Source organism: Crinia signifera, chromosome 3, assembly GCF_055691185.1.
Source record: "Crinia signifera chromosome 3, ASM5569118v1, whole genome shotgun sequence".
Lineage (NCBI taxonomy): Eukaryota > Metazoa > Chordata > Amphibia > Anura > Myobatrachidae > Crinia > Crinia signifera.
This window is the reverse complement of record NC_139219.1, coordinates 87,053,197-87,067,753: the sequence shown is the minus strand read 5'-3', so window position 1 is coordinate 87,067,753 and position 14,557 is coordinate 87,053,197. Positions and strand designations below refer to the sequence as shown.

At 43.5% G+C, this 14,557-nt stretch overlaps 1 protein-coding gene and 1 pseudogene across 4 annotated transcripts in view; one reads left to right on the top strand and one right to left on the bottom strand.

Moving 5' to 3' along the window:
- The window catches only part of PLEKHG1 (pleckstrin homology and RhoGEF domain containing G1), a 243,566-nt gene that overhangs the window by 179,095 nt on the left and 49,914 nt on the right, over window positions 1-14,557 (top strand). For all 4 annotated transcript variants that reach the window (XM_083176164.1, XM_083176166.1, XM_083176165.1 and 1 more), the window contains exons 3-4: window positions 1,812-1,912; window positions 3,299-3,368. In XM_083176164.1, coding sequence (XP_083032290.1) covers window positions 1,812-1,912; window positions 3,299-3,368 — 171 coding nt within the window. The remainder of the gene's footprint in view (window positions 1-1,811; window positions 1,913-3,298; window positions 3,369-14,557) is intronic.
- Window positions 13,319-14,493, bottom strand: LOC146062404 (piRNA biogenesis protein EXD1 pseudogene; annotated as a pseudogene).

Here is a 14,557-nt window from a genome sequence, read left to right as displayed (position 1 = left end):
TGCCAGAAGGGGGCGCCCGTGCATGAGATGCACGCACTCCCCGTTCTGATGAAGTCCGCAGCCGCCCTCCCTGATCCCTGCTGCTCCCCCGGTCCTCCCCCGTAGCTGCCAACAACCCCCACTCGCCCTGCCCGTCTCCCTGAAGCGAAGCCGGGCAAGGAATCCGCTCACTGCCACCGGGCTGACAGGGACGTGCAAGCATGTGAGATGTATAGCGAAACACTCGCACAAAAGGAATGTAAATGCTAAATAGCGGGAAGTGGCCCAGCGAGCAGGGTGGCCTTACCCCATGCTCTCTAGCCATACTTTTTTTTTTTTCAACACAGCCTGTAACACGGCAGTTAGGAGCTGATTGGTTATAACTCTAGTATCTCTTTACTTTCTCACTCTCCAAGGCTTAATAAATCTACCATTATGTAATACTTGCCTACTTTAAAACTCTTCTCTCCGGGAGAAGCCCGGAGAGGAGACTGACAGCATCCCTTCTGGGGGTGGGGCTGGATGAAGACATCATCAATCCCCGCCCCCAGCACAGGAAATCCCCCCCCCCCAAATTGCGGGACCGCAAGGAGGGGGTGGGGCTAAATGGCGCTATTTGCATATTTAGCCCATCACCGTGAACAGCCGCGAATCGCGGTAATTCAACAAAGCGGCTGGGCAGGTGCCAGGGATATGTGGAGAGTGTGGCAGAATCCGGGAGGATTGCCCACCTTTCCGGGGGGTCGGGAGGGGGACCCGATTTCCTGGACCCTCCCGGCCAATCCGGGAGGGGAGGCAACCCTGCATTATGTGCTGTTTTGCATTCATTTATATTTTCGGTACAGTATAAAAGCATATTTTCATAGTGAAATAGTTATAGATTATTCTTTTCGTTCTATGAAAATAGCACATAGCAGCAATTAACTACATGTACAGAAATGACACTGGGGCATTTGCAAATTAATAGTTTAATAAAGCTTAACAACGGCGTAAACTGCATCGGCCAATTAATATGGTGTGTGCTGTGATCAGCCAATCACACTAATGGTATTCTGTCATTTAGCTTTTCAGTGAATTTGCAAAGATTTGCGGCTAGAACCCCTTCTGTCTTCTGACGTTTCCAATCATGCCTGGATCCATGTATCCCTGGAGGGGGAATATAATAGTGTGGCAAGAGAAGCGAGCCCGCAAGGTTACAATCCAGCTGCAATAAAATAATCTGCACCTATGGAAATTAGAGATAAAATGAAAAAAAATTTGCGCGCAACTACAACTTCCGCCCTCACCTAACATCACAGCCTTGTCATAGGATAGAAGTGGATCTAGACACAACGATTTTCAAAGTCACATAGCTAGATTCAAATTGTGTGAAATACAGTATAGTAATCAATATAAATCTGTTTTTACCTTTTTTTTTATGGACACAAATAACAACTTTGACCACAACAATCAATATGTGTAAAGTGAGCAACTTCATTAACATTTTTGTGCATATAAAAATAATCTTGATTGTGAGAAATACAGTACATTGGCTGCTAGTGGGATGCTTGTGTATGAATACACTACTGTCTATCAAAATAAAGGTCTTAACCTATTTCTCTGTTTAACATGTTTTTACCTCGTTGCTGTGAACAGATAAGTATTGTAACTTTCATAATAGTTTTTCTGTTTATCTACAATAGGGCAGTGAATAGAGCAGCAGAACAGCCTGTAACTGATATACAGATTTTTTTTATCTCACAATTAACTGTCAGCCAATAAGAGACCTGCAAGGGATTTGTTTTTGTCTTCTGAATTCTATAAATGTTTTCTCTTCTTTGTCATTTTTGCAGGATTATCTGAATTGTATTTCTGACCAAACTAAGCTTTCCCTAGGGACAGAAGAGCGGTCCGCCCTGTTTGGTAATATACGTGATATCTACAATTTTAACAGGTGTGTTGATAACTGATAAATAAAGTTAAATGGAAAGGCTGTAAAGGCAAGATGCAAATTTAATTTTAAAATTTTACTTCATGTGTCTGAAATAAAGAAAATTGTTCTGTGCTACCCTGGAAAATTATATATATATTTGGTATACATTTTAGAATACTAGTAAAGGGATCTGGCATATGAAAGGTGGTAGTGGTATGCGCCCCCAACAGTCGGGATTCTGGTGGTTGTTTCTACGACATAGGAATCCCAACTGTCAGTAGTCCGACAAGAGGGTGAGCGCATCGTATCCCTTTGCTGCAATGACAACAGGTTCTATTCTCCCTCTATGGGAGTCGTGGAACCCCACGAGGGACAAAGCCCCTATCAGTCAAGATCCTGACTGGCATTGTCAGGATTTCAATGTCGGAGAAACGACCGTCAGAATCCTGACTGTCGGAGCATCATCCGGCTCCCATGCCAGGTCACCTCAGTTTCCCTGCATTTCCCCAAACTGCAACTATACCCTTTTATCCCCTTTATCCCTTTCAAAACTTGCTTCCCTCCCCCACTGCCTAGTTGATTCTCACCACTGCCCCTCTCCCTTACTGCTTTTTTTCTGACCCATAGCCTCACTCCCCCTCTTACCTAGCTCCTCTCTCCAAATGGGATCACAGACATCTTGGATTGGGTCCAAGTGCCAGAGTAGATGGCTGCAGCAGTGACAATAAAGACTATTATTATTGTTATTATTATTATTATTATTATTCCTGACGTTGATCTCTTGCGGATGGTGCAAAGTTTAAGCTGCCTTATCCATCTGTCCTGGCACTAGCACCTGATCAGAGATGTGTCCTGTTGGGAAAACATCTCCGCTGCAGTTAGTTTTCTGTTTTCTGCACTGGGACAGCATTTTCTCAACGCTGACAGATGTCGTTTATGTGAGAAGTAGTGGTATCTTATTCTGTCATATACTGCCCCACTCTGAGCACTGTATATACCCTTCTCCTGCACTGTCACTGAAATAACAAAATATATCATACATATTCCCTAACCATAGCAAAAGTATTCGACTTCTCCCTTTGACAATGTTTATCAGGAAGAAATTCCTATAGTATGTAAATGTATAGACAAAAAGGGCATTGTAATTGTCCTTGAATCACGTGACAAAAGCTGAAAGCTTAAAAATCAATATATCTTGAAACGTTAAACTCAGAACCTGTGCAAACATTATATAGATCTACAATAAATAGTCTCTACTCTAATGGCAGCTTAATGTGTTTAATATCTAATTATTATTTGAAATATTATTTATATCTTGTATGGGTCTGTCATTTTCACTTGGCAATATATAAAATGCTGTTTAGGATTAATCATTGTGTAAATGAATATTTTTTATTCTTTTATCAGTGATCTTCTTCAAGATTTGGAGAACTGTGACAATGACCCTGTTGCAATTGCTGAATGTTTTGTTTCAAAGGTAAGGTTTATATTTTTCTTTAAACCACAATTCCAAAAAGGAAATGCAAACGATTTGTCATTTTTTTTTATGTTTTGATTTATTTTATCAGGGTTTGGTAAACAATGATCAAACATTTAGGGGAGGGATTAAACTCCATTTGATGAACACATGTGCTGTTTCAAAGTGGCACATTACACCCACCGCTATTGCAAGTTTTACTCTATGGGTTGCAAGGAAAAAACTGTAAAGCTCTCTACCAATAAGGCTAGTCATAGTGGCAATGCGTGGCAACACATCGCCTTGAATTAAAGTCTTCCATAGTGTCTTTTGGTTTATGGCGAAAATCCCTAAATTACATTCCCTACTTACACATCCTCACAATTTGAGAAGCCCCTAGACCCTTGATGGCTAACCTTGACACTCTAGCTGTTGTTAAACTACACATCTTAGCATGCTCTGCTTCAGTTTTGCTTTTAGGCCATGTTAAATTTGATGCAGAGCATGCTGGGAAGTGTAGTTCAACAACAGCTGGAGTGTCAAGGTTAGTCATCAAGGCCCTTGACGGTGTTCGCTATTAACAGGTGTCACCATTGATAGCCAACTACCTCTTTTGACAGCCTCCAAATGCAATGTATAGGGATTGTAATTGTATGGGTATCTCAAGACGGACAAGTAGTATAAAAAAATGTTTCGTTTTTTTTTATATAAATAAACTTTTTTTTTTTTTAAATTGCACGTTCATTTTAGTTTAAGGTTCTTATTCTCAATCAGTCAATAGTGGAAAGCCTGCACATATACTTCCATACTGGCTGGAAAAGAGGGAACTTCAGGATGGCCAAGCAGCATTGCTGATCACTGATTTGCTATTGGTAAATAGACCACTATATCACGATGGCACAATAGGGACACGCAGAAAACAGTTACCATAGGTGATAGATGGCTTCTCTACTGAATAAAAACATGCAATACTCTATTAATAATATTAACAACAATTTTGATTACAATTTTTTGTGATCATTTTCTGTGAATATAAAAACTACTTTTGTTAAGAGAGTATTATTTTGTGCCCTATGCTGAGTTTTTGTAAATATGATGAATAGGAGCTGGCACATGTTGGTATTTAATAACTGCCGCTAATTATTGCACCAGGGTTTATCACTTAGCCCGAGTGGCTGGCACTAGTTTTCCTAGCCAAATCTGCAGCAAAAGTCTGGCTTATCGTGGGACCTATGTATTTTCTCTATGCAAAATAGGGTATGATAACAAAAAAATCAACAGGGGTTTTTCATGCCCACAGCACTATTGCAGTTAATTAAATACACCACCAAATACACCCCCCAACATTATGCACATTTAAGTAGTGGGATAGCCAACTATTTAAACAATCATCTTTGGTTTGGCAAGAGCAGACATAGCACTACATTACATTTAAAATAAGTCACTTAGTAATATAGTACTATTTTGGGTACTTGTGAGTTATCCGGGCTGCCGATTTTGTCCTTAAGTTAAGGACACCCGACCGACGCGATGCCCGCGATTTAGCCCCAAATCGGGGGCATCGCGTCGGTCGTGGCCGTTATAAGGGGCCGCGACGCGATGCTCACGATTTCCCATAGACAGTAATGTTAAAAGACACGATGGACCCGATTTCCCATAGACAGTAATGTTAAAAGACGCGATGGACCCGATTTCCCATAGACAGCAATGTTAAAATAAAATGACAATATGAAATTGTCCAATATGTTTTAAAAAAAAATGTTTCATGCCCCCCCACCACCATTAACGCCACCCCGCTATTGACGCCAACCCGAAGCGTGGCGAGCGCAGCGAGCCCGCGAGGGGCGGCGGTACGCGTCCTCCGACCTTTTCATGCCCTACTATCCACTAGGGCGTGGAGTGAGAATAGAATAGTGTGGCGAGCGCAGCGAGCCACCGAGCCCGAAGCGTGGCGAGCGGACGCGGACACCTGTGAAGCCCGCAAGGGCACGCGGATACCTGTGAAGGTGTCCACGTCCCCTCGCGGGGCTCGCTGCGCTCGCCACGCTTCGGGCTCGGTGGCTCGCTGCGCTCGCCACACTATTCTATTCTCACTCCACGCCCTAGTGGATAGTAGGGCATGAAAAGGTCGGAGGACGCGTACCGCCGCCCCTCGCGGGCTCGCTGCGCTCGCCACGCTTCGGGTTGGCGTCAATAGCGGGGTGGCGTTAACGGTGGTGGGGGGCCATGAAACATTTTTTTTTAAAACATATTGGACAATTTCATATTGTCATTTTATTTTAACATTGCTGTCTATGGGAAATCTGGTCCATCGCGTCTTTTAACATTACTGTCTATGGGAAATCGGGTCGGAAATCGGGTCCATCGTGTCTTTTAACATTACTGTCTATGGGAAATCGTGGGCATCGCGTCGCGGCTCCTTATAACGGCCACGACCGACGCGATGCCCACGATTTCGGGCGCGATGAAAAAATCGGCAGCCCGGATAACTCACAAGTACCCTATTTTAAACAACCTTCTACTTGGGATTTTAATGAAAACATTACAGTTCCTTTTTTTTAATGTAACTAAAGTCATTGTTTAGATGTATGATCAATGATATTGGTGGTGAGCCCAGGCTAGTGATATTGAGCATACACACTGGCCCTTATTCTAGTTCACACTAATGCTAGGTTATTCTGGCTCACTCGCAAAGGCAAATTACTTCTCGAATGGACAAAACCAAGTGCACTGCAGGTGGGGCAGTTGTAACCTATGCAGAAAGAATTAGCTTTGGGTGGTGTTTTACTTCAAAGTGAGTTCTATATTGCAGTGTAAAAATAAAGCAGTCAGTATTTTCCCTGCACAGAAACTAAATAATTCAACCGAATCTAATTAGAGCTGCAAATGTTAAATCTGCCCCCCCCCCACCCCCCGCAGTGCACATGGTTTTGTCCATTTGAGAAGGAATTAGCCTTTTTGAGTGAACCAGTATAACCCCCACTGAACGAAATCGGTCAGTGATGTCACCTGTCCCATGCTGCTAGCATGCCTCATTGACTATATAGTCAGCATTGGGAGGAAGCACAGATGACCGGGATATTGTCAACAAGGCATGCTTGACCCCTGCTGCGAGAATGCCTAATTGACTATATATCTTAGTGTTCATTCTAGCACCCGCCATATTTGAAAACCCATGCAGTTCCTCTTCCCTGCCTAGGGTGTCGCTGTCTGCTGTAGTGCTTCTAGCTTAGTGTGGTCTGTATATCAGCACTGATATGCAAACCAGACCTGTGCTAGAAACACCACAACAGACAGCAACACCCCAGGCAGAAAAGAGGAAATGCATGGGTATTCAATGATAGCGGGGGCTAGAATGAACACTGTATCTGCATTGGGCAGGCAGCACAGACGACTGTTATCGTTAACGATATTGAGCATACATACTAAGCAATTTTTTATTTTTATAAAAGAAAAGATAATGCTCAGAAGGGCTAAAATGATCGATATCCTATAAAATCCCTTATGAAAGATCAATATTCACTAACTAACTAAGCATAACCATGTTTCAACATTAGTAACAGCATTGTGCTGAGATCATATAATGTGGAGGGGTGTGGTACAGGGGTCCGACAGTCGGGATCCCGACAGTCATTAGGCCGACATCGGGATCATGACTGGCCAGACCCAGACAGCATGGTGAGCGCAACTTAGCCCCTTGCGGGCTCGGTGGCTCGCTACACGAGCCACCTATTCTATTCTCCCTCTATGGGGGTCATGGACATCCACGAGGTAAAATAGCAGGTGGCCGTCGGGAACCCGGCTGTCGGTGTTTTGACAGTCGGGATCCCGACATCGGGTAAATGCCTGTCGGGATCCCGACTGTCACTCATGTGGTGTTCCTTTACATTGCGGTCATCCATGAAGTTGTGTGCTAATCAGATATAGTCAAGACTAAAGATTATCACTGTGATTAAATGTAGGCTGGTGTTTGAATATTTGCATTTCATCAGAAGGCTGAGCACTAAAGATTTTTTGTTAAGAAATATCCTTCTCAGTTTCGTCTAGATAGAAGTATAATTAGTTTAAATAAAAGATTAAGTACTTGGCAGCTCCTTCGCTGTATAAGGGAAACGCCCAGCGATTGGCTCACACTCCTGATATGCTTCATCTCTTGCTGTGTTTTCTTTTGTAAAATTATTAAGTAAAGCTTTGGAACATCTTAATACACTACTTGTAATTATAATATAAGAACATAATGTAATTTCCTACTTTGTGTTCCAGTAATCTTTCCAAGTAAAAGTAAACCCCAAACAAATGAAATCCATATTTCTTTCATCAAGTTATATGTTTTTGTGAAGTACATCTACTGTATCCTGACACCCAGAGAACGATCATACATTCGTACTTGGTAAATGAGGAGCCCATGGCTAAAATAAACAGTAATGAAGAAAGACAATCGCTTATCACTGTGGTGATGATGATCCCTGATCCTAAATAGTAATTTAGTGTTGTGCAATAGTTCAGCTTTACAGCTGAAATCCAACCTTCTAGCCATAGGAGCCTATGGGTGGTGTTTAATTGTTTTTCTCCTATTTCCTTTGTTATTTTCAAAAGTACCTCAGAGAAAAGAAAAAAACAACACACTTCTCATAGTGCAGTATCTTCACAACTTTTTTGATATATCAAACTTGAATCACGTATGTTATTTTAACTCCGTACCACATCTAGGCCTTAACTTAGGCCACAAGATACTTGTCAAATACTTGTCAAATCTTCATTTATCTCGGATAAAATGAAAAATGCTCCACATAGTGTAAAATCAGCATTTATTCAGTGTACATAAAACAATATAAAAATACCGTGTAAGGCCTTATACCAAGGCTATGTTTCAGCTGTATAATTGAAAAAGTGGAAGTTTCTCTTAGCCTTCTCTCAGGGTGTGTCTTCACACCCTGAGGAAGGCTTAATATAAGCAGAAACGCGTTAGTGATTTTTATTGGAGGCTACAACACCGTGGACAGGAATTCCAAAGGCGAGTGTGAGTTATCTGTGGAGACCCGGGATTTCCTATATGTGGTACGGAGTTAAAATAACATAAGTGATTGAAGTTTGATATATCAAAAAAGTTGCGAAGATACTGCACTATGGCCCTTATTCAGATCAGATTACAGTACAAATTTGTTTGGAAAATGAGCAAAACCATGTGCACTGCAGGTGGGGCAGATGTAATATGTGCAGAGAGAGTTAAATTTGGGTGGTGTGTTGAAACTAAAATCTAAATTGCAGTGTAAAAATAATGCAGCCAGTATTTACCCTGCACAGAAACAAAATAACTCGCACAAATCTAACTCTCTCTGCACATGTTACATAAGATCAGATCTGAATGAAAATAACAAAGGACATTAGAGAAAACATACTGTATATTTCAAGTGGGAGCGCCTCATCCAAACCCCCTATTTGCAATTGAATATAGCACTGCAATCTCCTGTCATTTTAGATGGGAGATTGTGGTGCAAAATAACAATTGAATACTACCCCATATATTTATTTTATTTATTAACAGTTATTTATATAGCGCACACTATTTATATAGCGCTTTGCTGAGAATATTTGAACATTCACATCAGTCCCTCCCCCAGTGGAGCTTACAATCTATTCCCAGGTTGGCCCCTTTCACATCAGAAAAGTCCCTGCATTTTCCAGTTTGTGAAGGAGGCAGGCAGGATACAGGATGGCGGTGGAGGTGGGCGGGAGATGGAGAATACTCACCCCGGGTTGCTGCTCCTCGGTGCAGGCCGGGGATCCATGCAGGCAACGGGCGCGGATTACAGGTCAGACGGCGGGCGCAGATGACGCAGATCATCGGCTGTAGTGAGGGTGCTGGAGAGCTGTGTCATCTACATACACCGCCTGCCCTGTCATCTGTGTCCGTCGCCTGTGTGGATTCCCGGCCTGACAGCACGCACCGAGGACCAGCAACCCGGGTGAGTACCCCTACCCCTTTCACACTGGCCAGAACCCCGGGTTGAACTCTGGAACAACCCTGCTCCATAGCAGGGTTGAAATACCAGGAAATAGTCCTGGGATTTTGGCCTGGGAACCTTACACAACAGCGCTGGTCGCGGGTTGTTCCCGGGCCCAACCCGGGAATTTAGGCTGGTGTGAAGGGAGTATCAGTAAAAGACTTTTTACAACTTAATCTTATTTGCTCTTATCCCATTTAGTTCACCTGTTTTTTTCTTATTGTATTCCGTGGTATGTGCAAGATAAAATGTACAGTATATTAAGTGTATTTGGACAGTACAAACACTCCATTAGCACGCAAGCATGAGATTAGCTATTAAAGATCGCTTACATAAATGATATAGGGCCTAATTCAGACCTGATCGCAGGAAAAAATTTGTTCTCAAAAGGGGAAAAACCATGTGCACTGCAGGTGGGGCAAATGTAATCTGTGCAGGAGACTCTAGGCCCATACGGATTCAGTATTGAATCCCGGCGGTCGGGATCCCGGCGTTCAGAATCCTGACGCCGGAATCCCGACAGCCGAAATGCCGACAAGGGGGGGACGTGGATCGCCCCCCCTTGCGGGCTCGCTGCGCTCGCCACGCAGCGGGCCCGGTGCCTCGCTACGCTCGGCACACTAATTTATTCTCTCTCCAGGGATGTCGTGGACACCCCAGGAGGGAGAATGTGTCGGCATTTCGGCGGTCGGGATTCCGGCGTCGGGATTCTGAACGCCGGGATCCCGACCGCCGGGATTTTAACTGCATCCCGGCCCATACACACGGGGCGACTTTGAGCTGCAAGCAGCTCAGTTGACTAATTTGAGCTGCTTCCAGCTCGAAAGCTGCCCAGTGTATACGGGCCAGTGATGAGCGCTGATGCACGCTCCCGCATTATCGCTGGCCCGGCCGCTCATCTGCATGATGCAATATAGTCTGATAGACTTGTGATGGTACAGCTGCTTCTAAAGGTTTGCTGTAGCCTCTGTGCCCCCCTGCAATATAATACACCTGATCTCTCCTATAAGCCTACTTCTATAAGAACTCCATACTTTGTAAAATAAACAAATCTGCAATCACATATAACCAGTTTATTTCTATTTCTTAACATTTAATGGACTATGGGGTAGATGTATGAAGCAGTGATAAGGGAGGAGAAGTGATAAGTGCCTGGTACTTTATCACCGGCCAATCAGCTCCTGACTGATAAGTTTCAGGCTGGGTTTAAAAAGGAGCAGTCAGTCAGGAGCTGATTGGGCGGTGATAAAGTACCAGGCACACATCACTTCTCCTCTCTTATCACTGCTTCATACATCTGCCCCTATATTTCATATAAACGCATTCATATGGCATTATCCGTATGGCTGATCACCGTAAGTGACCAGCGACATCATCCATTATCTGTTCATGCAGGCAGACGGTCGATATTGCAAAAAACAATTTCAATTCCCCCCCCCCCCCCCCCCCGGTAAGTATGTATGCACTTTCCAACACCGAGTCCCATTTGACCGGTATCAGAATGTGCTGCAAATTGGTACATTTGTACAGTAAAACCGCAGGAAAATCAATAGCTAAACTTTTATAGGTGTGTGTGTGTGTGTGTGTGTGAGAGGTTTGGTATGTTAGGAGATGGGGTATTATCTGTGGCTTTATATTTCATTTGTTTGCACAGAATTGTCTTGGCTATGTAATCTATAATGAAACTGGAAAATCTACAGGCTTATCACAGAAACCATTAACTAACTAAGAATAAGCAAACTGCAAAGAACTATGATCCGCAAAGCATAAAGTATGACCATCTTATAACCATTACCTGCATTGCAGTAAAAAGTGATGCAGGTAATGGTTATAAGATGGTTATACTTTATGGTTTGCGGATCACAATTCTGGAACCGCACATAAGACCTGCCATACCCAATATATATGCACCCTGACATACAATAAAATAAAGGGAGAGAATCCCTCAGTATCCCTTTTATAGATATCAAGGTTTACCAATCCGTAGCCTAAAAACCTGTTTTTGCAGGTTGGTTTCATTTCATCTTTAGATTATGAGCATGGCAGAGACAGATACAAGAAGGTGGTTCCCACATGGAATGAGATGTAGGGTAGAGCCTATGGTGTCATATATTTAAAATGTTCTGTACATCTACATTTCGTGCCCAGAAGAGCAGTCCTTCTGCAGCTGGAAGCAATGGCTACACGGGGTTACTGACTTCTTAATAATCCTTTTCAATTTGTCTGTGTCTGCTGCTGTGTGACTGTTATCTGGGACAGGCCAGGGTAGTACAAGTCTCAACTCACCTTTGTGCACACAGCACGTCGGTGACGTAAATAATAATCCGGTACTTATGTTAGTTGAGCGCCCACTATAGTTAGTATGCTCATACCCCCACTATCCATGTCGGCATGAAGGTTGATTTTACATAGTGTGGTGAGCGGAGGTGGAAAACTAAGCAAATAGTTTAGTGGGTGCCCAACTAACATATAAGTACCACATTTTTCTGTGTAGTTTAGTGGGTGCCCAACTAACATATAAGTACCAAATTTTTCTGTGTCTCTACTGCTGTTTGGCTGTACTCCAGAAAGATAATGGAGAACCAAAATATGGAGGCTCCAATAGTACAAGAACCACTTCCTCCAAGTGCTGAAGCTGCTGCCACTAGTCAAGACATAAAACATGATGATGAAATGCCATCAACGTCTTCTGCCAATACCCAATGTCATCGTCGAGGGTATGTGAAATCCAAAAAGGCAAAGTTGAGTACATTTAAGAAAAAAAATAAATGTCAATCCTTGGAGGAGGATTGCCAATATGCCATTTACCACATGGAGAGGCAAGGAACGGCTAAGGGCCTGGCATATGTTTTTGACTAGTGGTCCAGCTTCACACGACGATCACAGCCCTCATACCCCCCCCCCCCCTAGAAATGTAAGGAGAGTTAAGCTGTCAACAAAAAGGCAGCAAACAACTCAGCCTTCTAAAGACGTGGTATCACAAATCCCCAAGGAGAGTCCAAGGGTGTTAGTGGTTGCAAAGTCTGACCTTCCCATCACGGTACGGGAAGAGGTGGCTCCTTCCACCATTTGAAGCACGCCCTCTGCATATGCTGGAAGGATCACCCACAGTCTAGTTCCTCATTTTTGAAGTTGTCTATGTTGTAAACCAGGAGGAGGAAATTGATGTAGCTGGCGGTGAGGAGGAAGTTGATGATGATGAGGAGGATGCTGCTGATGGTGATGACATATCACAATAGCAGACCCAGATTTAAACTAAGGCAAGGACAATTTTATTTTACTGGAACCCTGCGCTAATCTAAATATTGCACCATATACTGAAATCACAAGTGCCAGACAAGGATTAAAAATGGCGGCTGCTTCTCACACCTGTCCTGCTACTGAATCACACTTAGATAGGGTGTTACAGGTGTCTCAGGGAAGCCATTCTGCAGTGTTATGGAAGCACTGTACCTTAAGCACAGATAACATGTACATGACTGTGTCACATGCACAGACACACTGTAATGCAGATGAAGATATTCCGAATATTATTCCGGGAGCCTGTCGCTGCCACTCTCACTTTGCATCACACAACCAGACACCATCGGAAGACAACCTAAAAAGTGACAGGAGCGTAAAGGAGATGCTTGTGGTGTTCCGCAAAATTGCTGGACACTTTTGCCATTCTGCCTTTGCCTGCCAAAGGCTGGAGCGGCAGCAAAAACTCCTCAACCTGCACTGCGATCACCTCAAACAAGAGGTTGTGACGTGCTGGAACTCCACCCTCTATATGCTGCAGAGGATGGATGAGCAGCAGCAAAAGGCCATTCAAGCCTACACAGCCACCAACAACATAGGCAAAGAAGCGAGGATGGACCTGACTCAAATGCAAGTGCATATACTAAAGGGGATATAATCAGGAAGGGGGGTTTGTTTGGCCAGTAGGTTCCACTCCTTTGCAGCTCTGCAGTGCAGCTATTTCATTCATTGGCTTCTCTTTTCGACCCGTGTAAGAAACCGTTGGCCATTGACAATGTATTTGTGTATTGCTTCCGCTCGCCTAACTTGCTGGAAAACAATTTCTTTTGGAAGCTCCGGTCAGATCTCCGTGCGGCCCAAATCATCCGCTGCTCCTTGGCTATATGTATTTAAATACCCATCAACCAATGATGTAAAATCAGCTAACATGGCATCCAACAGTGCTAGGCGCAGAGCCAAGCGGTGTAAGACTTCCAGAGCGAATTCTTTCAGCAAATGTGTAGACATTGGACGATCAAGCCATATATTGGGGTTATCCTTTATTAAAGTTTGCTTGTAAGTCAGGAATGAAACTTGTGAAGATGGCATGTTGAGATGTCGAGTCAAACATTGCTTAAGTGAACACGTACGATTAGGAAGGAAGCCCCCAGTTTCCATGAAGAACAGGTATACATCTCCTACCTGTGTATTAAAGACATTGCAGAACCACCCCATATTGGTGGGACGAAACATCCCCCAGCCAGCGAAGGCATGGACAACACTTATAATGCTTTTGTCTTTAAGCACCATTTGTAGCCTGTTTCTGAAAACTCCAGGCCCCAAGAGTAGGATATCAAAAAGATAAACGCATCTATTTGTAGCCACCTGCAGCCAGCACAACTTTCCATAGCGACACAAGTTCAGTCCCACTGCACCTAAGCTCAGGACTTTCTGACTCTGTAGATGTTGAATTGCAGGACCAAGCATAGGCTGATACTGGTCTATCACAACATAGTCTGCATCTTTATCCTCTACTGTCAATTTAATGGCCTGTAGGATACTGTCATGCATCCCATGCGGTGCAGGTAGGTCAGGCTCTCTCACTTCCCCGACAGGTTTCCCAGCATCTTCAACTCTCTCTTGTGATAAGGTTTTATCTCTTTCATGAGCTGTATTTTCTGGCTCTCGACTTGAAGGACCAGACAATTTTCTTGGTTCCACTTTCAGAATAGTATGCCCAAAGAGGATTTTTGTTCCAGGCACTCTTTCCCAGTTGCTAAATCCTTAACTTTTCTTAAAGTGATTGTACGGCTCCCATCAATATTCATTGGCACGCCCTGAAAGCATCCATTGGTGGTTGTAAATTTGATATTCTTCCCAATGACCTTCGTTAGGAAGCTGGTATCGGTTACTACGTCCATGCTAAACGTGTATTATGGGCACAGGACCAAGCACAGCACACTGCCGGCAGCAACTGCAAACAAC